The 25,774-nt window shown below is 45.9% G+C and overlaps 3 protein-coding genes across 3 annotated transcripts; 2 read left to right on the forward strand and 1 right to left on the reverse strand.

Annotated features, from left to right (window-relative positions):
• Nucleotides 1-902: 902 nt before the first annotated feature.
• LOC123065787 (early nodulin-like protein 1) lies at nucleotides 903-2,440 on the forward strand. The gene is made up of 2 exons (XM_044489003.1): nucleotides 903-1,155; nucleotides 1,850-2,440. The coding sequence occupies exons 1-2, from the start codon at nucleotides 972-974 to the stop codon at nucleotides 2,278-2,280; spliced, it is 615 nt and encodes a 204-aa protein (XP_044344938.1). The 5' UTR covers nucleotides 903-971; the 3' UTR covers nucleotides 2,281-2,440.
• A 2,433-nt stretch (nucleotides 2,441-4,873) lies between these two features.
• On the forward strand, nucleotides 4,874-9,883 carry LOC123065788 (homeobox-leucine zipper protein TF1-like). The gene is made up of 12 exons (XM_044489004.1): nucleotides 4,874-5,016; nucleotides 6,158-6,300; nucleotides 6,382-6,499; nucleotides 6,707-6,892; nucleotides 7,165-7,503; nucleotides 7,588-7,689; nucleotides 7,864-8,058; nucleotides 8,152-8,317; nucleotides 8,411-8,670; nucleotides 8,756-8,857; nucleotides 8,955-9,370; nucleotides 9,458-9,883. The coding sequence occupies exons 1-11, from the start codon at nucleotides 4,981-4,983 to the stop codon at nucleotides 9,357-9,359; spliced, it is 2,052 nt and encodes a 683-aa protein (XP_044344939.1). The 5' UTR covers nucleotides 4,874-4,980; the 3' UTR covers nucleotides 9,360-9,370; nucleotides 9,458-9,883.
• Nucleotides 9,884-11,353: 1,470 nt separating this feature from the next.
• LOC123071041 (pentatricopeptide repeat-containing protein At1g69290) lies at nucleotides 11,354-13,938 on the reverse strand. Its single transcript, XM_044494502.1, has one exon. The coding sequence runs from the start codon at nucleotides 13,875-13,877 to the stop codon at nucleotides 11,856-11,858; it is 2,022 nt and encodes a 673-aa protein (XP_044350437.1). The 5' UTR covers nucleotides 13,878-13,938; the 3' UTR covers nucleotides 11,354-11,855.
• Between the last annotated feature and the right edge of the window lie 11,836 nt (nucleotides 13,939-25,774).

The following is a 25,774-nucleotide window of genomic DNA, read 5'->3' on the forward strand; positions in this document are numbered from 1 at the left end:
ATAAAAATATAACACAAAATTGAAATGCAAATTACTGATTTACGGGCCGGCACGGGCGGTGGCCGAGCAAACAAATATCCTTTTTTACAGGTCCGCTTTGCGGGGTCTGCTCGGCTGCCGGCCGCGCTGGCCCGCAAAGCCGTTTTTCGTGAACTGTATATGCATTTTGTGGGTAGGCATTATACAGGGTCTGCTAGAGATGCTCTAAGACTTGCGCCTATCACTAGATCTATAATTGACCTACATAAGATGAGTTGTATAGTCTAGAAGTTATACCATTAGAAAGTAGATGATTTGAAGTTCTAATATATAGTTTTTGTGATATATAACTTATATTATGTTGGTCTATTCGTCAACCTAAAAATACGCGCAAGCCTTATAAATAAAAAAAGTGGTAGTAACGAACCTTTTGTTGGCTCCATGGCCGACGTAGATCGAAGGTCAGATCGATACTGACGGTTCTAAAAAGAAAACTAAGCTAGTCGGTCGAGGCACACTGCACAGACCTCTCCTGAAAAAAGGCGTGAATCCTCTCTTCTTTCTGAAAAAGGGGTCGTGAACTTGTTGCGTCGGAAAGAAAAGAAAGAGAAGCCGTGAACTACCTCCCAAGGCAGGAATATTGCACAGCACGTAGGAAGGGAAGCATCAAGCATAGCTTCCAAAAGCTCTCATGGCAACAGAAAAAGAAGGTGGGAACCGAAAAGCGAGCTCAAGTTCATTCACATGATGGACGTCCAGCGGAAATATGCCTCTCCCCGGCGGTCACGTCCCCTAACTTTCACGAAAAGAACAGCCTGCCTGCGCCAATCTAAGGCGCACGAAAAGAACATTCGCTCGATCACAATCGCACTCTGCACGCACGCATTATATATAACCATCTCGATCGATCGAGCCCAAACAACAACAGCATTGATCGTTCGTCAATCAGCAGCAAACCCACACCAACAAAAATTCGAGTTTCCCGCGGCGCGATGGCACGGGTGCAGCAGGTTTTGGCGTGCCTGGCGCTGGCCATGTCCGTGTGCATGCCCGCCGCGTCCGCGTTCGTGTTCAAGGCTGGGGGAACGGGCGAGTGGCGCGTGCCGGGCAACGGCAACGCCGCCTCCTACAACACGTGGGCCGAGCACACCCGCTTCCGCGTCGGCGACGCAATAGGCAAGTTACACCCACTATTACCATCCCTAATCTAATCTCATCGACTAATGCGTGCATATCCGTGGACGGGGGCTCCGCCCCTCGCCCGGATACCGCGCATTACCCATAGCACCGATCGACAGCACACTGCACTAATGCATGTGTATCCGTCCGCGAGGAGCCAAATTGTGGATATATGGAGTTGCATCGCCCGCATCCACACGCGATATATGCGTATATTTGGTGAGCTTGCCGCGATATATGTGCACAAATGCTCTGCATTAATCGATATATTTCGGCGTCGGATGCAACTCCCCGGCAAGATATATCTGCATTAATCATTAATCTGCACAAACGCGTTTGCTTTCGGCGCCACCCGCGTTACTTCTAGTTTTTGTACCTTTTCTTTTGTTCAAGCTGTAACGGCTATCGCTATGGCTTCAAGATAGATGTGACGACGGTCTCCCTATCTCGAACGCACTGGCAAGGTAGACCGGTGAAGGCGCCTCCCCGGCCGCAGCCTCGTTTGTCCGCATCAGGCATGCCGGCAAATGACCAAACTAGACACCCGACCTTGTCAATATTACCACCGCTGCCACTTGATTAGCACTAACTAATGAAGCCGTAACAACATGGCATTAATTAATTACTCTCCATTTTCACTGTGCAGTAGTAAAGCTAATCGAATTTTTACCGCGTCTGTGCATGCATGCAGCGTTCACGTACCAGCCCGGCAGCGACTCGGTGCTCATCGTCGACAAGAAGGCGTACGACGCCTGCGACACCGGTTCGCCGGTGGACACCTTCTCCGACGGCAACACCGTCTTCACCTTCACCGTCTCCGGTCCCTTCTACTTCATCAGCGGCAACAAGGACAACTGCAACCGCGGCGAGAAGCTGGTCGTCGTCGTCATGGGCCCCCGCGCCGCCACCAACGGCACCTCCACGCACGCGGGGGCGCTGGCTCCATCGCCGGCTGCCGACAATGGCGGCCAGTTCTCGCCGCCGTCCCCGCCCCCTCCCTTCGGCATCAACATCTCGCCCACGGGGAACCCCGACCAGCAGAACGCCGCGGCCGGCAAGGCGGCAGGTGTTGCCGGCACGGCCGCGCTCATCATCGGGACCATGCTCTACTCGCTTGTTTGAATAATCACGGCTTTGTTTTTACTGTCCAAATTATGTACCATTGGTTTGATTTAAGCTTGCTCTTAATACTATGTTGTATCAACATTTCATGTAAACAGTGTGGCTGAACTATTGCAATTGATCCATAATATGTAAATGCTGGTACTGTTTTTTTTTACCATTGACAAAGTGATGAAATACAAAGATGATTACGTGTATTGAAAATAATAACGATCATTGTGATAGAACAAGTGTATACAATACCGCAAATCTTCAAATTGTGCAACTAACCCTAGAAAACACCGCGGCTTGTCGGTCCACATTTAAGCATGTCAATATATATGACACATGCCGGCTGTGTTTGTACAAGTATTTTTTTTTTCACGATAAATTTGTATAAGTAAATATATAGTATGATCCAATATAAAATTATCAAGCACGCTTGGTTTTACAGCATAGCCCAAATAGGTGGCACTTTTCCGCTCAAAGCAACACGCTAAATAAAAGCCATTGTAGGAAATATTTGTGACATGCTATATTTGACATTGCATGCATGATTGATGTGAATATTGCGTCTTCCTTAAATTGTAGCCCAATTAGTACGACACTTTGCATAGTACTCTTAGCGACTAGCCCAAATGCAAGAAATTTTTCATATGCACCTTTGTTAGCTCCCCGGCCCTTCCTACTCTCCCTCGCTCCCCCGGGCTCCCGGGCCCCTCCTCTGCACCCCGCATTAGCTTCTTCTGAATCCTCCATCGCCGGCCCCACACTGGCCTCCATCTAACTCACCCCTCGGCCTCCGCTCCCCCTTCCCGCCCCTCCCAGTGGCCCATATTAGCCCCGTCTGAAACCCCCATCCCAAGCCCCACACTGACCTCCCTCCAAACCACCCCTCGGCCTCCGCTCCCCCTTCCCGACCCCACCCCCTGCGGCCCACATTAGCCCCGTCCGAATGCCCCATACCAAGCCCCACACTGACCTCCCTCTGAATCACCCCTTGGCCTCCGGTCCCCCTTCCCGCCCCGCCCCCTGCGGCCCACATTAGCCCCATCTGAATGCACCATCCCAAGCCCCACACTGACCTCCCTCCGAGTCACCCCTCGGCCTCTGCTCCCCCTTCCCGCCCCATCCCCTGCGGCCCACATTAGCCCCGTCTGAATGCCCCATCCTAAGCCCCACAATGACCTCCCTGCGAATCTCACCTCGGCCTCCGCTCCCCCTTCCTGCCCACCCCCTGCGGCCCACATTAGCCCTGTTCGAATCCCCTAGTCCAAGCCCCACACTGGCCTCACCCCTTGGCCTCCCCCACCCCCCCCCCCTTCCCGGTCCCTCTGTGGCCCACATTAGCCCCGTCCAAATCCTCCATCCCCACCACTCTCGCGCGTCGGCACGCCCACACTGGGCCAACCCCAACAACTTTCTAATATCACTGTGCTATGGTGCCCGAGCGCAATTTTTATCATATCATAGCCATGCTAATTTGACTTAAAATTATAACAAAGTAGGACTATGGTATCATCAATAAATCTAGATTTATCGATGCAAGTTTATTCGCGTACCATAGCAGGCCACAATCAAAACTTCTATTATCAACAGGTTATACGTACATAAATATGTGGTGTCATTATCAATATAACGTGCGTGTCACCTTTTTTTCTTTTCTTGATCAATTTGGCTATTTTGATTGAACATATAATCTCCTTCTATAACCTCGCATGTCATGTGCAAACAATTTTCCCACCCAGGCGTGAGTGTAAACATGGACCAGAGGTTTAGGATAGTGAAAAGTGATTTATGTAAACCATCTTCTATTGCAAATATGGATGTTATCATATGGGTGAAGTGGGGCTAGCTAATCATTCCCTAATTGTTCTATTCAATAAGTGTGTCTACATTAGTTTACTTTTATTGACTACAAAGTCTGTTTTTGTTAACCATTTCAGCATTCACAATTTTATGCGTTGAAGGTCAAATGGATGTTCATGAAATAATAGAATGTACCTCTAATGTGTAATATATCCTCAGAACTCCTAAAATCTACTACACATGTCCTGGTTTACCTGCTTTACTAGTCCTTTTGTTTGGGTCATATTTTAACCATGATTTTAACTAATAAATATAAGTTATACGTACAAAAAATATATCATGGAAAACTACATTCAAATATGAATCCAACACTATAATTTTTTGTAACATGCATTAACATTTTGCTAGTCAAATACGCGGTCAAATTTTGACCCAAAATATGATGGGACTAATAAACCCAGAGGTAGTAACCACCCAGGCTATTTTCGTCCTTTTTTGCTTACCCTGCCCACTCCCCCACCCTCTATTTTAATGAGGTAGGGGTATATTTGGAAACAAATAATTATTTTCCTCATATTATATCGCATGCAAGGCTGTGCAATTATAAGCACACTAATTTATTGTACAAAAATTAAACCAAAAGATTTCCATATATTCGCTTTATTTAGGAGCATTGTATTAGCTACTCTTTTTTACAGGCGTTAATAGCTACTGGAGCAAAAAAAAAGTGCGTAGGCCAGGGGTAAGGCCCATATGGATGGCTATATATAGGTGGCAAAGAAAAGGGGAAACAACACATCGGTGCTCTACATTCGAGTGAAGTAGACACTAGAGAAATTTATAGGGCGTGGATAGATTCTGATTTGGTCGACAGATCAACTTGGCGAGGGCGTCCGATCTTTTGAGCCCAAGATGACTGGCAATCGTGGTGGGCGTAGGAGAAAGGCGGTATAATTGTTTCCCTCATCTCTAATACTAGCTGGAAGTTTTCTTGCATGCTTTCTTGCTACTCCAAAGAGTTGTAGCATGTCTTGTTCTTAGAAAAATTATCTAACGAAATATGAGTACATAAGGGCTTGAATTTCTTAGGAGATGTTGAAATATATCTTGCAAATCCTCCATCTAGTTTCGCAGAAGTGCTACCTGGGATTTTTTGTTAATGTACTTTACATCAACTCAGACATGTTTTTCATAGATCTACATAATATGAATGAAGTTTTTTCTGGCTAGAGGTGCAACGACCCGCTCGTTGCAGCAAATACCATCATCTGTTTTGACATGCATTCGTATTCTAATCCAGGTTCTTCATGTTCATGTACTTTTTTTTTCTGAGAATCGTTCATGTAACCAATTCACTAATTATATAAATTCCTTGATCAAGTCATCGAGGTTATCATAGCCCATTTGTTGTTCTAATAGTTCATAATCAAAAGCTTTTCCATGGGAGACTTTACAGATCTAGTAGTGTACATGCACGGAATGGAAAAGGCGGTACATAAAAATTACATCCAAACATAACGGCGTATCTTGTCTGCACCCTTTGCAATTGTTTGCCCATATATTGTACTCCCTCTGTCTCAAAATATAAGAACGTTTTTAACACTACACTAATGTCAAAAAGGTTCTTATATTATGAGACGGAGGGGGTACTGAAGAAATAACAAATCAATAATATTCGGCTTTGCTTGTGTTTTCCTTGCTTCGTTCACCGCTCTCCCTACGAGCCAAAGTCTACTTCATTCTTGGTTTTTTGCCTTTATGGAAGCATGAAAAGGGTGTGGGTAGATACTAGAGTCCAGATGCACTATGCATGCGTTGCAGATGTTTTCAAACATAAAGACGTGTTTGTATACACGTATATGCCCGGAGCTTGGGCCCACTTGCTCTGTTAAGACTAGCGGTACTGTAGAGCATATTTCATGGTGCTGTGCCACCTAAAAATTCCGAGGCAATTCAAAGCATGGTGGGCCCCGCATAGGACAAAATCCCCAAGAAATACTAATTGGCATCTTCCAAATTTACTTTTCAAGCTATTTAATATTTACAGCGGAGCGTAATTTTTTGCCATTTTGAATGCGGCATGCCACAGCCACAACAGGGCCGTCGAGCACGCGACAATGACTTGGACATATCACAAAGCAACTCGGATGGACAAGATGGCGCCGAGGGATCACAACAGCCCAAGAGGCGCCTGCAGAGGCTCAACCCCCAGCAAACCCAAGTGCTTGAAGGGTATGATTCCCACCAAAGAATTTAGTCTAATGAATTTAACGCATCCCTCTTTTTTTTCATTTTCCTCGCTTGAATGAACAGGTTTTTCGGCATATGTGCGCACCCTGACGAGAATCAAAGGATGGGGATGAGCGAGTCAACAGGTCTCACGATGCAGCAAGTCAAGTTTTGGTTTCAGAACAAGAGGACACATATGAAGGTCTGTCCTAAAACACTTTTCAACTTGTAAATCTCAGTGACACAGTTGGTCAATATATGCATCTCTCAACTACTATTACTACTGTACATTGTCATATCTTCACTTCTTTAGTTACAGACTTACTGTATGTAGCACAGTAGGATCTGACATGCAAAAGCCTTACGGCGGCAATCGTTCTAACTAATTGTTCCATGACACAAATTGCAGCATGTGACTGGAAAAGAAGAGACCTATAGGATGAAAGCGCAGAATGAGATGCTGAGGGAGGAAAACAAGAGGCTTGCATCGGCAGCTAAGACTGCATTCTGCCCCGCCTGCGTTGCTTTACCAGGACTGAATCCCTCTGTGGAGGTGCAGAGGCTAAGGCAGGAAAATGAATCACTGAAGCAACAGGTAAATAAAACCGACTATAAACAAGCCCTTCTAGCATTTTCAATCAGCTCAACTCTCTCTACACTTTGAAACATTTGGCAGACTGTGTTCCAGGCTTTAGTATCTTAAGAGCAATGCTAGACGTGCCTATCTTTGAAGTAACTTTGGTGGAATTATTCCTGTAGCACTAAGTTGCCAAGTCTTACAAAGATTGCATCTCGAGTTAATTTTCCGTCCTCTTTTGAGATGATTGCACCTCGATTTACACTGATGTTGTATTCTTCGTTCGGCAGCTTTCACAGCTGCGTGCTGAAGCGCATCCAAGTTCAAGCCGTCCTTTTCAACTTGACCCATCCACAGAGAATATCATTGGAAGAGAAAATGACATGGATGCGATTGCTGAACTCGCTCAAAGTGCAATGCACGAGTTTGTCGTCCTGTCCGAATCCGGCGGACCTCTGTGGATGCCTGTCCCTGGTGGTTCCCTTGACGTGCTGAACAAGATGGCTTATGCTCAAACATTTGGCGCAGGAAGCAGCGCAAATGCCATAGGATTCATGACCGAGGCTACTCGTGCTGATGGTATGGTCATGATGGACGCCAAACAGATTGTGGACTATATCATGGACTCTGTAAGTTGCCTATTTAATAAATCTTGTCATTGATGATATTTCAAGTCACACACACAATTTGATCCCATTGTTGAATGACTGCAGGAGTGCTACACATCTTTCTGTCCTGGACTTGTGACTAGTGCAAATACCACCAAGGTTTACAAGTGGCCTACTAGTGCAGGCTACAATGGGGCTATGCATTTGGTATGTATGCTTTTCTTTCTCTATGTTTTTAGCCAAGAGATGTTTGGCATGAGTATCCAATAAAAAAATACAAAATTATATTACTGACAAAAACAAGCATATCCTGAGGAGAAATCAGTCTGCCTCGTTACTCACAGTTTGTTTGCCTTCTTTCTGCTTGCTTGAAAACAATAGATGACCGTCGAGACGGTGTTCCCATCGCCACTGGTACCATCCAGGAAATGCACATTCGTGAGGTGCTGCAGGGATATGCAAAATGGGACAGTGATCATTGTAGATGTGTCTTTGGACAACGGTGACGGCACCTTCAAATGCCACAAAATGCCATCAGGAATCCTAATTCGGAGCCTGAATTCCGACGCCAGCCAGGTATGGTAAAAAAGACTTTAGTAAATGAATTTCTACCAGTATGATGTCGGCACCTTACTCAGTGTTTGATTCGCTCCGAAACCTTCTTGGCAGGTCACTGTCGTAGAGCATGTCCAAGTGAATGATACTGGTGTTCACGAGCTCTACCGCCCAAGCTTGAGCGGACTGATGTTCGGAGCTAGGCGCTGGGTGTCGAGCATTGTGCGACAGAGCGCACGCATGAGAGACCTCTTCATTGTCAGCAAAAGCGCCTCGAACGGTAATTAGCTAGAACCTGCAAATATTCAGTCCTGAAACTCTGTAACTGAACATATCCTGAGAAACAAACGAGTTTTCTATTGGTTTGTTTCAGGCAACACAAATGGGAGGAAGACCCTCATGAAGATAGCGGACGGCCTGCTCGCGGACTACGCCAGCGGCGTCGCCGCGGTCCCTGGGAGCGGATGGACCATTCTGCATGGCGCCGGCACGGAAGACGACATCAGGATCACATACAGGAAGAACAACGACGACAGCAACAACGCCGTCGTGTCCGTGTGTGCGTCGTTCCATCTGCCGGTGCCGCTCAAGGTGACGTTTGATCTGCTCAAGAACAACCTGTTACGCCCAAAGGTATGCACCCATGTTATGTTTGGCATGTGCAGTTCTCCTCTCTCAGCGGCTAGTCATGTATGTACTAATGCTATGTTTTACTCAGTGGGATGTGCTGGTGAACGGTAATTCGGTGAGGGAGGAAGTCGCTGTTTGCAAAGGCGTAGGAGCAGGAATTGATGATGTTGTCTCCATACTGCATCTCAAGGTACCAAACACATCCAATTTCAGCTCCTCCAAGAATCACCACTTCTCCAGTAATCTTGCATCTCACTCGACTAACTCGAGTATACATACGCATGAAGGATCCGCCCACCGGGGAGAACAGGGACAACATCATGATCCTCCAGAACAGCGGCTACGACGTGTCGGGCGCGTTCATGGTCTACTGCCCAGTCAACATCCAAGTGATGAACGAGATCATGAGCCCTAGCAACACGGCGGAGAGCAACAATGTGTCCCTCTACCCCACCGGCTTCCACCTCCTCCCCGTCGAGGACACTGCCCTTGGCCTCGGCGAGGGTGGAGCAACTCTTGTGACCGCGGGGTTCCAGATTATGCTCAAGCTCGCTCGTGGCACCGGCCTGTATCCTAGGTCCGCGTCCACGGCCGCCGGTCTGATGACAGAAAACATTGCTACCATCAAGAAGACTCTGACCAGCAGCCACCCCATCTTCTATAGGAGGCAGCCCCCCAACAATCTCATCTAGAATGTACCCAGGTAATTCTGCTAATTCCTGTTAAACTCCACTAGGCCTCACCTAGCTAGTTCCCAGTAATTTGCTGATGACGCCTGTTATTTGCACAGGGGCAGAAAGGGGAGAAGCGATGCTGGTGGAAGTCTGTCAAACTGCATTCCGATCTCCTGGCGTTACTGCAATATACCCCCTCCGTTTCATAATAAGTGTCGTGGTTTTAGTTCAAATTTGAACTAAAACCACGACACTTACTATGGAACCGAGGGAGTATATTGTTATATTTACTTTACTACTTGCGACTTGCTATTTACAATAAGAACCTGCAATAATGGTTTAAGAACTAGACTTGTCTTTATCGAGAAAAGATCCTGGCCTATATATGGTCGGGTTTTCTTTACTCTCTGCAACTTTCAGCTTATAGTAAAAACTTGTGTTGTAATAATGGTTCAAGAACTAAACCTGTTGTTGTCGTCGTCGTCGTTGTTGTTGTTATAAAAACTTGTTTTAATAATATGTTCATGAAATTCTTATTGACATGTTAAAACTTCAGTTCAGTGAATGTGTTGGATTTTCAAAAGAACATGATACAGATACAGCATAATGGTTCTCTTTCGGTTACTACAAACTAAGTCTTAGGTTTTCATATAGCAACATAAAAGAAAACCCTGCACAATAGCACATTGTTACTACCACTGCATGCATATCAGATACTCCCTCTGTTCCTAAATATTTGTCTTTTTAGAGATTCAAATGCACTATCACATACGGATGTATATAGACATATTTTAAGTGTAGATTCACTCAGTTCGCTCCGTATGTAGTCACTTGTTGAAATCTCTAGAAAGACAAATATTTAGGAATGGAGGGAGTAAAATATACCACCAGTTCAATAAATGGAGGGCTGAAGCAAGTCACCGTCTATTTTAAGGCGGGCACCAAGTGTATATTTCATAATATTTGCATGTACTCCACCAATAAAGCTGCCAGCATTTCTGTATTCTTCAAAGTCTCGTACATCTGCAGCTCCCCTGAGGATAGCAAGTGATTTTTCAGGCAATATATATACATCCATATTTATGTATATATAGGTTTTGGCCTTGTCACAAGATTCACAAATCCGTATACATTTACTCTTTAGCTCTTCTGTAAATTTTTGGATTTGGGACCTACTTGACAAAGCAAAAGTTATGTTATGTGCACTGTGTTCCTTCTTTTCCACAATTGTGCCTGGTACTATAGGTGTATTCCATGTGAAACTGCTCCGAGTTAACATTATCCTTAAAAGATCCAACATTAGCGAAGCAATAAATTGTGATAACCTCAAGCATAGAGTTAAGGGGATATTAATTATTCAATATCAGAACAGTACAGAACAGTGCAGTAGGTAATCCTACAAAATGTTTGCTTAGCACAACTTCAAAGTGGCATAGTGGAGAGTGCCCCTTCTTTCAAGTTTAACAGTTCAAATGGATGCCATTTTATAACCTAATTTACCTTTTATTTGATGGGTGCTGTTTTTAAACCCAACTTTTCCTGTTGATTTGGCATTGCACGATACTGTTTTAGGGTTTTGAGAACCTTTAACTACACAAAGTTGGCATGCAGCTCCCCTGCTAGATGTACTATAGAGAAATCCCAATCTCACAAGTTCTACTGCTGACCCGTATATGCTTCACATTTCAGTTTTAGAATAAACTCAAATTCTAATATTGTGGTGTTTTGTCAACTCTGGCAACTTCAAGTTTGAATAATCACCATTTTAATATCTGGTTGTTTAACCAATTCTGATTTCAGGTAGTAATTCCTGCCTTCACTTTTCCCGTTTTCCGCACTAAGGGAGACCCCAGTTCTCAATTGCACTACAGTCCATACTTTATATAACTATTTTAGGCAGGAGGTTCAATAACAGACTTGAAATAACAAAGCTCGCTTCCATGTAACAGTAAGCGGGAGTGAAAACATTACAAGGGTAGCTCAACGGACCGAACAAACATAAACTTTTCAGAAAATATCATAGTTTTATAACCGCAGCAGTAATGCATTCGATGAGAAGCATTTCAGGAAAAACTTGTTACGTATCCACTAACTTAAGAATTTTTACATGGGATTTGGAGGTTAACAGGCTAGTTAAAGAAGTAGTACAAAGTCAAGTTAGCCGGTAAAGTAAAATATCTATACCTAGAAACAAAATAAGAGCACAAAAATGCACCAGCTTCCCTAACCTTGTTGTAAACTTATCAATGATCACATATTGGCATATCGCCTACACTTGTTCATCTCTGAAGGTTTGCTGCTTGCTACAGCTTCAAAATTATTTGTCATCTCACACAAGCATGTGTGATCAAATTCAGTGAGGAATCACATGATAGGTTGCAATCTTATGAACTAAGACCAGCTCAGTTCTTTAACATGAATCAGAGCTTCCATTTTCCTAAAGTTGCGCTTTCTCAGCTTCGCCACTTTGAACTGCCACAAATTCAGCGAGGAATCGCATGATAGGTTGCAATGTTATGAGTTAAGACCCGCCCAGTTCTTGAACGCGATGAGAGCTTCCATTTTCCTAAAGTTGCGCTTTCTCAGCTTCGCCACTTTTAGCTTCTTGTGGGTTTCCATGAAGGCTTGTTTGTGCCTCCACTTATCTACAAATATTTTCAACTCTTGTGCCTTCTCAATCACCTGCATTGCCATATCAAAAAATCCACCCTTGACCAAAGCATGCAGAAAGGCATCAATCAACTCGTGGTTAAAATCAGCCCCCTTCCTCCTCACTTCTGTCCATAGTATGAGCACATTAAAGTACTTCTCTGCTGAGAGATACCCATTGATAAGTGAGAGGTATGTCTGATTGTTTGGTTCATATAACAGGAATAGCATCCTTCGGTATGTTCTTCGAGCATCCTCTAACCTCCCAACCTTGCAAAAGGCATGTATTATAGAGTTCCAATCATGTGTAGCAATCTCTATTCTCGGGTCATCAACCACGGCGTCCAAGAATGATGCCATGAGCTCAGGCCGGTTGTTCTCCGTCAAGCCTGTCATTATAGTAAGATAACTTGTCCTAAGATCTGGTAGCCTCGCCTCCCTCATATCTTTGAAAAGTGCAAACGCAGACTGGAAATCATGGGCTGTCATAGAAGCATCAATAAGAGCATCATAACTGCCGGCATCAAGTTGTAGTCCTGCTGCGCTAATCTCCGCCACAAGCTGTGCAGCCTCTGCAGTCTTCTGCTCCTTGCAATATGCTTTCAAGATTGGGGTGTATATACCTAGCCCCACAGAGGCTCCTTGGGCAGTCATTTCATCAAGTATGCTATGAGCCTTGTTCAATAGACCAAGTCCGACACAAGCATTGACAATCCCAAACCCAACAGAATCATCAGCTGCCAGCAATTTATGTGTCGACTCAATCTCTTGTGCTTGGAAGATCAACTGAGCCAATTCCCTGATCCTCCCATTATCAACAAAGCATTGTGCAACCTCGGTATAGCACTCATCATCAAATGGATTGCCATCCTCAACTCTTCTCTCCTCCACGACACGAAGTATGATCGACGAAACAGACTCAAAGCTGCAAGACTTCAAATACCCACTCACTAAATTCTTGAAAAACCCTTTCTTGCTGAAGCCCAGAGCTTCCAGCAACTTATCGAGCTCATCGACCCGGCTTGGAACAGCCCTCCACGCATACAAGAAGGCAAGATGTCCAAAGCTCTCCACGTCTGGTGACACCCCAACAGCTGACATAATCTCCAAGACCTTCTCAGCATCTGTGACTGAGCCGAGCCTGCGGCAGCATCCATCAAGAACAGCATTGCAGGCCGCGAGATCAGGCCGCATGACCGCTACCACAGACGGAGACTTCTCCTCCGCCATGAGCTTGCAGGCTTCTTCAAACACCTTCAAGAAGGCCGCAAACGAGCCCGTGTCAGCGCGGGTGAGCTCTATCAGCGGAAGGCCCCAGGCGGAGAAAGCCGGCAGGCGGCGCCCGCAGCCGAGGAGAGCACGCGCGAGGGCCAGCGCCGGGGCCGCGGAGCCCGACGCGGCGAGGGAGGAGAAGAGGGCCTCGAGCGCGGCCTCCGGGAGGGGAGAGGCATGGGGGCTCTTCTCCAGCAGGAAGACGGCGGCGGCAAAGGCGCGCTTGAGGCCGAGGCGGTGGTTGTCCGCGACGAGGTGGGATACGAGGGCCGCCGCGGCGGGAGGCGACGGCGAGAGGGAGGCCGCCGCCAGGGACTTGAACGCGAGCCACGCGTCATCCGAGCGGTCCTCGGCGGCGGCGGCGAGCAGGCTTTCTTCGAGCGCGACGGCGTCCGCGACGGGCAGGGCTTCGGGCGCGGGGCCCGGAGCGGGAGGTGACGGCGGCGGCGGCGGGGGTTGGGGCCTGGCGCGCGGCGCGAAGATGTTAGGCTGGAGGAAGGAGTATACGGTGGGGATCTCGTGGGTTCCGTCGGAGGAGGAGGAGGAGGAGAAGGGCCTCCCGCTTAGGGGCAGATAGAGCAGGCGCCGGAGGCGGACGCAGAGGAGGGCGCGCATCGGCGGAGAGGCTTTGCCGTTAAGGTGTTCGAGCGTTTGCCAAGGAAGCCAGCGAAGTTGCAGCTCGCGTGGGATTTTTACATGAAAACTCGTTTGGAGTCAGTTTTGCAACAAGTGTTGAACATCAGTCTGACTATTTGTATCCAATTTTGTTTAGGCTGTATCTTGAGGTCCGTAACTTCAAATTCATCAATTCTTTTTCATGTGTACTCATGTTGAACAAGAGCATCCAGTAGAAACAAAGTTTCACACATCTTGAATTTGGTCAAACTTAAAATTAACCTTTCGAACGCCATATTTTTTTAAACCATTGATCCAAACTAGTTGGTTCTTTTTACGTTACGATCCTATTAGCATTTAGATAATATATACCTACCGATATGTTTCTGTTATTGAAGTTTTATTTGAATTCCTTGTTGATTGACTTTTGTGGTGTTATGTGAGTACAATTAATTTATCGATGCCATCATTGAATGTATAGGTTGTCTGGCGTGTGGAGTAGATCGGAATTAAGCGTTAGAGTACGTCAGCGCATTCCAAGGCAAGTTGCACTTTGATTATAGTTAATCCTATGTTCTGCTAGTCATGTGCAGTTTCTATGCTATTTATGTGTTTGGTCTGATTTATATTCTTTGCCGACGTACGTAGATATTGCTTGTATTGTGCAACTATATGCTTAGCTTTGTTTTGGTAGACCTTGTTTGGGTGTTGAGTGCTTCATGAAAGTGAGGAGTGTTTATAGTTGTAGGCTCGGGACTTTTTACCAGGTGAATGCGCCCTTGACAGAGCATTTTATTGTCCCTAGAGAATGCGTGTTTTATTGTCCCTAGAGAATGCGCCATTGACAGAGCGCACTTGAGCTAGTTTCGGAATTTAAATCGGGTGAATTGTCCTTGGTAGAGCACTCTATAGTCCCTAGAGAATGCACCACTGACAGAGCGCACTTGAGACTTCTGAAGTTCTTGTTATGTCAACCTAGGATCCTTGGGGTTCTCATGGGCGAGTAAATTGGAGGCGGTCTAGTTTAGCAATGTGTTGATTGTACTCGAGTAAACCTTGACCAGTTAGTGGTGGTATGTGATGACATTCTCCTGCAAACCAAACTTGAGTGTTCTGTTTGTCATATCTTACTTGTGGATGTAGGTTTGATATATCATTATGTGTGATTTGTCAATACATTCAATGTATTGGCCCTTATGTTGCAACTTATCATGTTGCAGGATATCCAGACAATCAGTGAGATATAGTAGGGTCACGAGTCTTCAGTCAACATTTCGCCAGTGGGCATTGATGGGACTCGTCGTTTATTTATGCTACAATTCTGATGTTATTATTGAATAAAGCTAGCTTTGTGCTACACAGTTTGTAATACTTTATAAATTTTAGATCATACATTGTAGTAAATGATGCACTTGTTATTTTGGTAATCATCTATACTGTGTGTGCTAGCAAATCGATTCAGGGACTAACACAGTGAGCACAAAGACTAGAAGGTTCAGAGAAATCTAAGTGACGAATGGCAGGTTTTTAGCCTTAAGCCCAAATGCATCATGCACGGTTTGATTGTGATTGGGCGGACCCGATTTCGCGAGAGGGGAAAATCGCTTGTTTCCGGGCACTTCTCCTCCCATGCCCCTAGAAAACCACCATCTGACTTTGCTTCTCCCTACATGACCGAGTAAACCGTAGGTCCAACCGTCAAACTGTCGATTTTTTAGCTCAAAAATGATAAGCACATAAACAGAACCCGTAAAATACAATGACATCGGGGCAGAAAAACGGAATTAGAACTCTTGGAAGGTAGTATGCTACACTTTGCTCAATAGTCATCCCAGCCCACATGAATTGATGTTCAAAAGCATGAAAAGAGTTTAACAACTTGAGAGCGGCCATACGGTTCACGGGAGCATCTGATCCCGAAATCTTGGTCGTTCATACAGATATATGGATCCATGAAAATAGGTCTGATAGAGCAGATTGATGGCATGGAAAATTTGTTAGGGCATCTCCGAAGCTAACCCACAAAAGTCTCTGGTATATCTCCAATGCATCTCCAGCATGGACCCGCGGCGAGGGAGGCGAAGAGGACCTCGAGCGCGGCCTCCAGGAGGGGGCAGGCATGGGGGCTCTTCTCCAGCAGGAAGACAGCGGCAGCAAAGGCGCGCTTGTGGCCAAGGCGGTGGTTTTCCGCGACGAGGTGGGATACGATGGCCGCCGCGACGTGAAGATGTTAGGCTGGAGGAAGGAGTAGAGGGTGGGGATGTCAGGGGTTCTGGCGGAGGAAGAGGGCCTCGCGCTTAGGGGCAGATAGAGCAGGCGCCAGAGGCAGACGCAGAGGAGGGCGCGCATCGGCAGAGGGGTTTTGCCGTTAAGGTGTTCGAGCGTTTGCCAAGGAAGCCAATGAAGTTTGAACAACAGAGGAGTGTTTGAAATGCTCCCCCTTCTCTCTCACTGTTGCCCCCATCCCTCATGCCAAATCCGCCACCGCCACCGCCGTAGCCACTGATCCTGCCGCCACTCAGCTGCGCTCCTATGGCCCCTCGTTGTCGTCAAGGATCCCGGGCTGCTCCATCGTCATCGACAATTCCCTCTCCTTCCCCACGCGCTCCGTAGTGCAGACGCGGCGACGATGGGAGTGGACTAATACGATCCAAGACGAGACATTCTAATGGATGGACCGCATGAGAGAGCTGAAGGTGGGGAAATGCAAGACGCAGACAACCCAGATCTGAGATGCAGACAGAGGTTTAGGCGTGTCAGACCAGGATGGAGGTTGTGGCTGCGATTCTTGGAGAGCATTTGAAAGGTCAATGATTTGAGAGCAATCCTCCATTGTCGCCTCCTAGTTTGGGTTTCTATCACTTGGATATAGGGTGGATTAATGAGCTACTTGACTCGTTAAGGCTCGGCTCGTTAAGCTTAGCGAGCAAAAACCTTATCGGCTTTGTTCGTTTAAAGCCCGTTAAGCTCGCGAGCCCTCGCAGGTAGTCGCTAACACACATTATCCCCTTTTCCTTCAGTTCTGATATGTTTTTATGAAGGAAGAAAGTGACCATGGGAGGAGGTATGCTACTTCGTATCTCATGTGGGATAGGTTGGACCGATTAGATGGAATAGATGGGTTGAGATGCCAAGAAATGTCATCCCTTAACATAAAAATATGTATTATGTTGTATTAACGAGCTTAATGAGCTTCTCATGAAATTCGTTAGCTCGCTCATTAAGCTTATTATAAGTTTAATGAGCCAAAGTAAGTTCTTGGCTCTGTTCATTAGGAAGCGAGCTACGAGCTTAATGAGTCGAGCTACCGCATTCATTAAGCCCGCGAGCTACGAGCTTTTGGTCCAACCCTACTTGAATATGCCACATGTTAATTCACATCACCTGGGTTCTCTCCAAAATGTGTGCATTTTCCCTATTGAGTCTGGTGACATCTCTAAACAGGATCTCACTAAGTAGTTTGCAAAAATCTATATAACGAATTGGCTTTGGCCTATCAATGATTTGGATGCATGGATGGACTTTCTTAATCAAGTTCCCCTTGATATTGTCATGGAACAGGTGGCTGGTACTCCTGTTTCTTCTTAGAAGAAAGAGAATGTCATAGCTAATGTGGAAGTCTGGAAAGGTACTATTGATGATGAGGCTGCTTTGCAAGAGGTTTGAATCAAGATCAGAAAGCTCAACCCCAAATGGTGTGAATGACATTTGTTAGACCAAATCACATACGTTTTGGGGGTGCTAGTGGATGTTGATTGGCTACACAATTTCCAATGCTTGTATGAATTTGTTAGGGTCAAAATCACTTGTAAGAACTACACCAAAATTCCAGAAGATAGGGTATTTGGGATCAATGGAGAAATTTTTAGAATCCTGATAGAAGTTGAGCCTCCTATTACTTCTGCTGAGATATCTGAACGTATTAATCATCCTGCTGCTGGGAGGCAAGAATATATGGGTGCTGAAAAAGGAGATGACAATTCTGCTAAGGATGCTAGATCACACAGAAACTCAACAGTTGGTTTTGATAGTGGATCCCTGTCTCATTCTGGATCAAATAACACTACTAGGAATGATGTCTCTGATCCCACTTATGGGGCTCCCACCCCTATCTCTCTAGGAATCCTTGCTAATGATAGCCAAGAAACTTTGCAATGTTTCAACCTGCTGAAGCAAATGGGGATGATGGAGGAGGATGGGCAGTCTATTAATAGTGATGATCTGGAAGAGAAGCAAGATGAACAGGATGAGTGTCCTTTTGAAGCCAAGACAGATGAGAACACCAATGTTCAAGACCATTATGAGATAAACTTTCCTTCTCTAATTGAGAAGGATACAACCAAGATAAAAAATGGGGACATGTGCCAGCAACTAGGATGAGCTCAAGATTGGATTGTACTGGCAAGACAATGTTGCGGAAGGCTCAAGAGCTCGAAAATTTTAGAACCTGGAGATCCCCAAAGATCCTAGTAAGAAAACCCCGCCTTTCTCTCTATTTCATAATCCTTCATTTCTTACAGTAGCTAGTAAAAAATAGGGATATAGGTACATTTTTCCTTGGGGAGTGGCCCGCGTCATTGCCGTAGCACCATCGTAGCCGTACGCCGATGAACGATGCGCTGGAGTGCCTCGATTGGTCATCAGGACACATTAGTCCCTCCCGATTTCTTGTCCAACAATCTCCAAAACCTTCAGGGGCACTTGGTTGCACCAACAACATGCTTCGCATGATTCACCCACATGATGAAATAGCATCGTGTAGGGAAAACACCATAATTCAAGCATCAACTGGAGAAGCAAACCAGTGGGTCGTCAGCCAACACCATCGTCGAGCAGAGCAAGAACGCCACAAAAGCTGAAGCAAGCCCTGCATTGGTGAGAAGACGGCGAGCAGGGCAGGCATCTTAGACCGTCTAGCGTTGGTGGTGGTTCCAGTGAAGCTGACCAGCATCAAAGCGGGAGACAGCTCGACAGCTAGCAACCTCTCCTGGTTTCCATCAAAGGAGGTTTTGTGTGTGGCTCAAAGAATGGTGCAATGCCTTGTGGGCTCTCACTGCCCATTGCCATTGTCATGGGTTGCCAACGCCTACGCTCTTGCTGGGGCCTGTCCTGCTTGGGCTGCGACCGGCTATGCCACCCATGGGCCAGACGGTGATGTACCCAGTTTGGAGTCCGCTTCCCCGAAATTGGTTTGTTTCCTTGCTGTCAACTCGGCTCATGCTTAGTTGGAGATGTGATCGCTCTGTCCTTTTCTGTCCGCCACGCAAAAACGATCTACCATCACCCAAGTTTATCACCGTGCACATGGGAAACTGGTAATCCCCAAGTGCAGGGAATCATCGTAGAAATTTTCAAAGGTGGAAGTGATAAGTATGGAGTGTCGAACCCACAAGGAGCTAAAGGTAAGATCAATGTTCTCTTAAGTCCTATCTGCCATTGATACGACTCTACGTACACCGAACGTTTGCTTCGAACTAGAAACTAGAAATAAAACTATATTGTGGGTATGAAGAGGATAACTTTGCATGGTATCGGAGAGCTAAAATATAAAAGTAGGTGATGTTATCATAAAGTTAGAATATATTACTTAAGTATTATAAATAGCGAGTGTGGAATAATGATGGGTCAGTGTGCGGAATTGTCCTAGGCAATTGTCAACAAGATCGGTAATCATTATTGTAATTTCATATGAGGGAGAGGCATAAGCTAACATACTTTCTCTTCTTGGATCATATGCACTTATGATTGGAACTCTAGCAAGCATCCGCAACTACTAAAGATCATTAAGGTAAAACCCAACCATAGCATTAAAGCATCAAGCCCCCTTTTTTTCCATACGCCATGACCCACTTATCCGTGTTTGTGTTTCTGTCACTCATGCAACACAGACAATAAGAAAACCATGAACATATTGCAAGCCCTACAGCGGGAATCCCTCACGTGTGCGCGGCACGGAAGGCATAATAGGACAGCACTAAAATAAAACATACAACTTGTCGTGGATTTGTCACGGCAGATGTCCTTAGTGTTAGGACTTAATCGCGAGGCCAACGCATCTATGTGGTAGCTTGAGAGGGGTTGAGTGGGACGAGAGACGCAAGGCGGATCAACACGCTAGACAAGGGTTTAGACAGCTTTGGGCCCCGGGAAACATCATCCGGTAATAGCCCTACGTGCTGTTTGAGGCTAGGTCTCATTATGCTCATGAGGAAGTCGCCGCATAAGTCGGCTCTCCCTTTGTGTCTAACCCTAGATATTGTTTCTTGTTGCTTTTTCTCTCCCTCTTTGGGGAGCCCTGCCCCTCCTTATATATGTTGAAGGGGCGGGTTACATGACTAGTCCTAGTAGGATTAGGATTAACCTATTACAAGTGGAGTCCTAGTCTTGCTTCCTTTATAAGAGAATATTCATTGTGCTTTCCTCATAAACCGTCCCACCATTTACATGAGCCGGCCTTCTGGGCCTTGGGCCTTGTCATCCATCTGACCCGCCTACTGGGTTACTATGAGCCGCCAAGTCCGGGCGCATTACCCGTGAATCGCCAAGCTCCTGGCGGGTCATACTTCTGGCGGTTTACACCGCGGGGTATATCCCCGACATTAGCCCCCAGTTTAATTTGGATTTTATCCATGTTAAACTGATCTGCAACATTAATACAAGAACAAATTTGATAGGTTGTACTCCGGGTTAAATATTCTTGTAAGCCGGCACCTGATCATCCTTAAGTCCTTGACATTTCTTCCTTGATATGTATCCATGATCTCATAGCAAATATCCTTAGCAGATATGTCCCAGTTTTACCAATGCAAAAGATCCAGATACTTCCTTTGAGAAATCCGGGTCAACAGGCCAGCTTCAGAGTCAATTTGTTGACATTGGTCTCTTGTTGAGAAATATTATAAGAAATAATCCATTTGAGTCGGTTTCCAAAGCTCCGGCTTAATAAACATATTGGACTCAAGATTCATCTGGTGATCTGCCAGTTTAAAGATGTAGAGGCTGGCTAGTTATAACTGCCAAAATTGCCAGTTTGTAAATATTGATAGCACCGGGCCATAACTGTTGTCGACGCCGGGTCATAATTATTGGTGACACCGGGTCATGATTGTTGCAAACACCGAGTCAATCTGACCTGCTCAAAACTGAGAATTTGAAGATTTTTTCCCCTTATATGTATATCACCTGTAGCCCCCAAGTGCCGGGTTGTCATGCTTGCTGCAACCTGGGACTTGTAATTGCCTTATGCTCATAAAACTTCAACCAGTGTAGCCCCCAAGGGCCGGGTCATTATGCAATAATGAGCAGGGATTTTGTAAATATTATCATGTAAACTGGAGCAGCAACATGTAGCCCCAATGTCCGGCTTAGTAAGATATTACTGAGCTGGGACTTTGTATATAATTCATTGATAATAACATCATATGATGTAATCTCCACCATGGGGCTTGAACCCACGTCCACAAGGTTAAGAGCTTTGTGCTTTACCAACTGAGCAATGGATCCTTCAATATAATGGATTAAAACTTGTGTACCTTGAACTGTTGACAGGAGCAATTGGTAGCCCCCAAGGGCCAGCTCATTACGATGTGATGAGTCGGGTCTTCAATGAGGTGAGCAAAAATGACTTTGCATTAGCCCCCAAGTGTCATGGTGCATGCTTGCAGCGACATGAGACTTGCATATTTGATGTAACCTCAGTTTGAATAATGTAGCCCCCAAGTGCCGGGTCGTAAGCCTGCAGCGACTCGGGACTATTCCTTCCATTGTAGAATAAATCATATCCATTAATAAAATAATAGCCATTGCGCCAAAGCGACTTTGAATACCTCATCTGTAGATAAGTAAATCTGGAGTTTAAATACCCGACGGCTCTTGGCCGATGGCGATTTAATACGCCTCCATTGTAAGCCAGAATTTGTATAACCCCGCGGCTTATAGCCTTTGAGAAAAATCCAGAACGGATAATCATTTTGAAGTATCAACTTTGGTAATGAGCTTGAACTTAATCATTTATATGTCATATTTCTGCAAATCCTGCAAAGAGTTTAAACAACATATGCCCTGGCGACTTAACGTCAAAAGCCAGGGCGGGTAACCACCCAAATATAGTCTTATCCTGCACACAAGTAGATCACAAGATCCCTATGATCCTTTGAATAATACCACCGGCTTATGTGACCCGGACAGTGAAGTTGATAACTCAACTCTGTAAGAGCCGGCACATATGATATTTGTGACAACTCAAATACTTGCGATTGTATAAAAACAAATAAAATTTTTGAGGCTTCTGAAATACGATCAGTAAACCTTTCCAAAGGGGTTAAGCTAAGATTCGAATACGATCATATAGCCCCCAGTGGCGTTGGCGTTGCCGATCAAAGTGGGTATCAACAGCTATGTTCTCTTTGGTTCGAATATGACCTATGTTTGAACAGGAAGCCCCCAAATGACCTTAAAAGTTGTTTAACGATGCTGATTCGAATACGATCCACGTCGATTCCCAAAGGGGTTGAGCTATGATTCAGATACGATCAAGAAGCCCCCAAGTAGGTTCAGCAGTTTGCTAATAAAAAGGGTATTGACAGCTATGTTCTCTTTGGTTCGAATACAACCTATGTTTGAACAGGAAGCCCCCAAGTGACCATATAAATTTTGGCATTGCGCCGATCAAGAGGGTACTGATAGCTATGCCCGATGAGCAGGAAGCCCCCAAGTGACCATAATAAAATAAGCCGTAAGGCAGGATACCCATGTTTTGAACCGTGCATCATGGCCGCAAGTTCCCTTTGGTAACCATTAATTTGTCTGAGATCTTGAACTTGCGAGAGATTAATTCTTTTGAACCAGAAATTCTTAAACCGGATATTGAAATCCTCAAAGCTTTGTAAGGGACAAATTTACCTTGATCCGGATGTTGAACCGGTTTTGAGAGCTTCAGTGCTTTGTGGGAGAAAGATGTCTCTTGAACCGGATTTTAAACTAGAGTCCTTATTTTGAGCCGGAAATCTTCTGACGGCTTTTTAAATTTTCATAGATCTAGCAGCAATCTCCGGGGCTCGGGTTATTTTTCCCTTCAATGACCCGGAGTTTTTGAATTCATTTAAACCGGCTAATTTTGCCGAGTTATACCATTGTAGCCCTCAAGTCTCAAGACGACTCGAGGAGTTGGCTTGAGATTCTCTATATTTGACCATAGCAGAAGGTGTATATCATTGGTGGTGATAGTGTGATGTGAACCCATAGAAGGTTGAGGTGACTGCGGCGGGTTACAAATGATCCCGTATGAGCCGTGTCAGCAACTCGGCCAATGGCTCCTTCCAACTGGCTGTTTGAAGTTAACCAAACTGTAGTGGCGGCGACTTGTGCGCCTGCCCATTGAACCATCCAGTGCAGACGGCGGTTGATAATATATGATAATTTGCCTCCAATTTGTTGGAAGAGAAAATCGAGCTTCCCAAGTAGTGACTTGCTCATACTCAATGAACAGCTCACGCAGACAGGCGCGGCCCGGTGTGTTGATGTAGACCAGGCCGTGAGAGACGGACGATAAAGATGACCGTGACATCTGAGGTGGCACAGACAGATGAACCGGCAGTGGCGTTGTAAGCCAGTGCAGACGGGCAAGTTGTCCTCCTTGTTGTAAACCGGCGTGGTCGCGAGAGACGGCCACAACGTTGAAGCCGGTGCAGGAGCCCGTTGAGTAACGACGACCACCTGTGCCCAAAGATATTGGCGTGCCTCAGTCACCGTGGTATAATATCACTTTTTGTCATAAATAATTGCCCTGCATAAACAATATTGCAGACCACGGCAAAGATAAACTTGTTTTTTGACAAAAACAACATGTGCTAATAAAACAAACTTGGATGGATATCACCTAATTTGCTTGGACGACGGATGATCGTTTATCGCGACATAGGTGGCTCAGGTAAACCAGCGACTCAATATAGTTCTGGCGGCTCAGGCAGACCGGCGACTTAATATAACCCCGGCGGCAAGGACGGCTCAACGCGGCTCCGGCGGGTTGATGTAGATTAAGCTGCACAGGCGGCGAATTGCGCATAGTTGTTCCATCAGTAAGCGGGCGCAGACACCGGTGCGTGATAATGCTGACGTACACTTCATAGGCACAACATGGTACTGCCTTTATAATGAATCATTATCCTACACATAAAAATATACAGACCAAAGTAATTGTTCTTTTAAAAGAAACAGTATGTGTCAATAAGATAGACTTAGATGGACATCACCCGATGTCTTTAAACGACAGATGACCTATATGTAGAATCTTTGCACATAATGTAATCTGTAGGTGGCAGAGACCACTTCTGTTCACTGATAGAATTGATAGTATTTTTTGTGGCCCAACTCCAATCGAGTCTCACTATGGTTAGCTTTGTTATGTTCTGACCACCATAACCACACGGGGCAGGTGAGATTCCCTCAAGCAGCTTCAGGACCTCCTGTATTATTTCTTGCCGTGTTCCCTGACTGTGCTACTGTAAAAATGCTGACAGCTCAAGGCGAGGCAAACAGCTCAAGGCCAAGGCCAGCATAGGAGGGCAGGGCGACTCGCCGACGGCTTGCAGGCTCAGATGGCCACCGTCCCATCCCTAAACGGCTGGTGGCTCAGGGCGTAGGCACCTCAGGCGTGCAGGCGCAGGGACCAGCGGTGGCAACCGGCATAAGCAAGGTAGGCCGGGTCGCGTGCGGCGGATACATGCCGGCTCACGGGTGCAATCAAAGCGGGGCGCGCTTGAAGCAGAGCCTGTCCAGCGTGGCCGCGACTTGAAGTCACTACTAGGGAAAACCTTATACACAGAAATTTAGCAACATCGCGGGTCAAAAAAGTGCGCTAGTGCTATATAGCAGTAGCGATCTAAGAAAAACCGCACTACAGATACAAACTTAGCAGTAGCGCTTGCGGCCGAGAAAGCGCTACTACTAATATTCCCATTGGCAGAATGCTAGGCTACGCATAGCAGTAGCGGGCTTCGCAGAAACGCGCTACCGCTAGAGCATAATTAGCAGCGCGTTTCCTTAGAAGAGCGCTACTACTAACGGAAATAAAATAAGATGAAAAACAAATAGAAAAGTAAATGAAAATGAAAGAAATAGAAAAAGGAGAAAGGGAAAAATAAAATGTAAAGCAAAGTAAACGAAAAAGCGAAAAATCGGAGGAAGGCATAGCAGCAGCGTTTGTTCATAAGAGGCGCTATAGCTAACGTAGCTGCAGCGCGTGCCACCCCCGCTATAGAAACAGAAAAGGAAATTAAAAAAGAAAGAAATTTACATAGCTATAGCAGCAGCGCGTTTTGCAGAAACCTCTATAGCTATCTTAGCTATAGCGCGTTTTGCGAAACGCGCTACCGCTAAGTTTGACTTAGCCAAAAAACCATTTCCCCCCGGCCCGGCCACCACTTCTCCCCCAAATCCCTCAACCCACCCCGCGCGCCGCCGTCTCCCCGATTCACCGTCGCCCCACTTCGCCGCCGACGATGACGCCACCAGAGCCGTGCGCCGTCGACGACACCGGAGCCGCCCCCAACGCCACGGAGCCGCGCGGCCTCGTCAACGCCACCGGAGCCGCCATTGACGCCACCTTCCTCGCCGTCACCGGAGACGCCCCTGCCTCCCTCGCCACCACTGCCTCCGTCGCCACCACCGGAGCCATCATTTGTAAGCCCCCACCCCTCCTCTCTCTCTCATGCATAGGTTAGCCAGTTTAATTAGGTTAATTATCTAGGTTAGGGCAAAAATTTAGTTTGGGCATTGACAGAGAAGTAGTTAGGTTAACTAGTTTAATTAGGTTAATTATCTAGGTTAGTGCAAAAACTTAGTTAGGGCTTTGACAGAGAGCTAGTCAGGTTAACTAGTTTAATTAGGTTAATTATCCA

Source organism: Triticum aestivum, chromosome 3B, assembly GCF_018294505.1.
Source record: "Triticum aestivum cultivar Chinese Spring chromosome 3B, IWGSC CS RefSeq v2.1, whole genome shotgun sequence".
In the NCBI taxonomy this organism is placed as follows: domain Eukaryota; kingdom Viridiplantae; phylum Streptophyta; class Magnoliopsida; order Poales; family Poaceae; genus Triticum; species Triticum aestivum.

What these genes read in the sequence shown, in the direction of transcription:
- LOC123065787 (XM_044489003.1), top strand. Translation starts at nt 972, where the DNA reads ATGGCACGGGTGCAGCAGGTTTTGGCGTGCCTGGCGCTGGCCATGTCC. An exon ending in CCGCGTCGGCGACGCAATAG is followed by an intron (nt 1,156 to 1,849) that starts GCAAGTTACACC and finishes GCATGCATGCAG; the next exon opens with CGTTCACGTACCAGCCCGGC.
- LOC123065788 (XM_044489004.1), top strand. Translation starts at nt 4,981, where the DNA reads ATGACTGGCAATCGTGGTGGGCGTAGGAGAAAGGCG. An exon ending in TGAATTCCGACGCCAGCCAG is followed by an intron (nt 8,059 to 8,151) that starts GTATGGTAAAAA and finishes CCTTCTTGGCAG; the next exon opens with GTCACTGTCGTAGAGCATGT. An exon ending in TCTCCATACTGCATCTCAAG is followed by an intron (nt 8,858 to 8,954) that starts GTACCAAACACA and finishes ATACGCATGAAG; the next exon opens with GATCCGCCCACCGGGGAGAA.
- LOC123071041 (XM_044494502.1), bottom strand. Translation starts at nt 13,877, where the DNA reads ATGCGCGCCCTCCTCTGCGTCCGCCTCCGGCGCCTGCTCTATCTGCCC.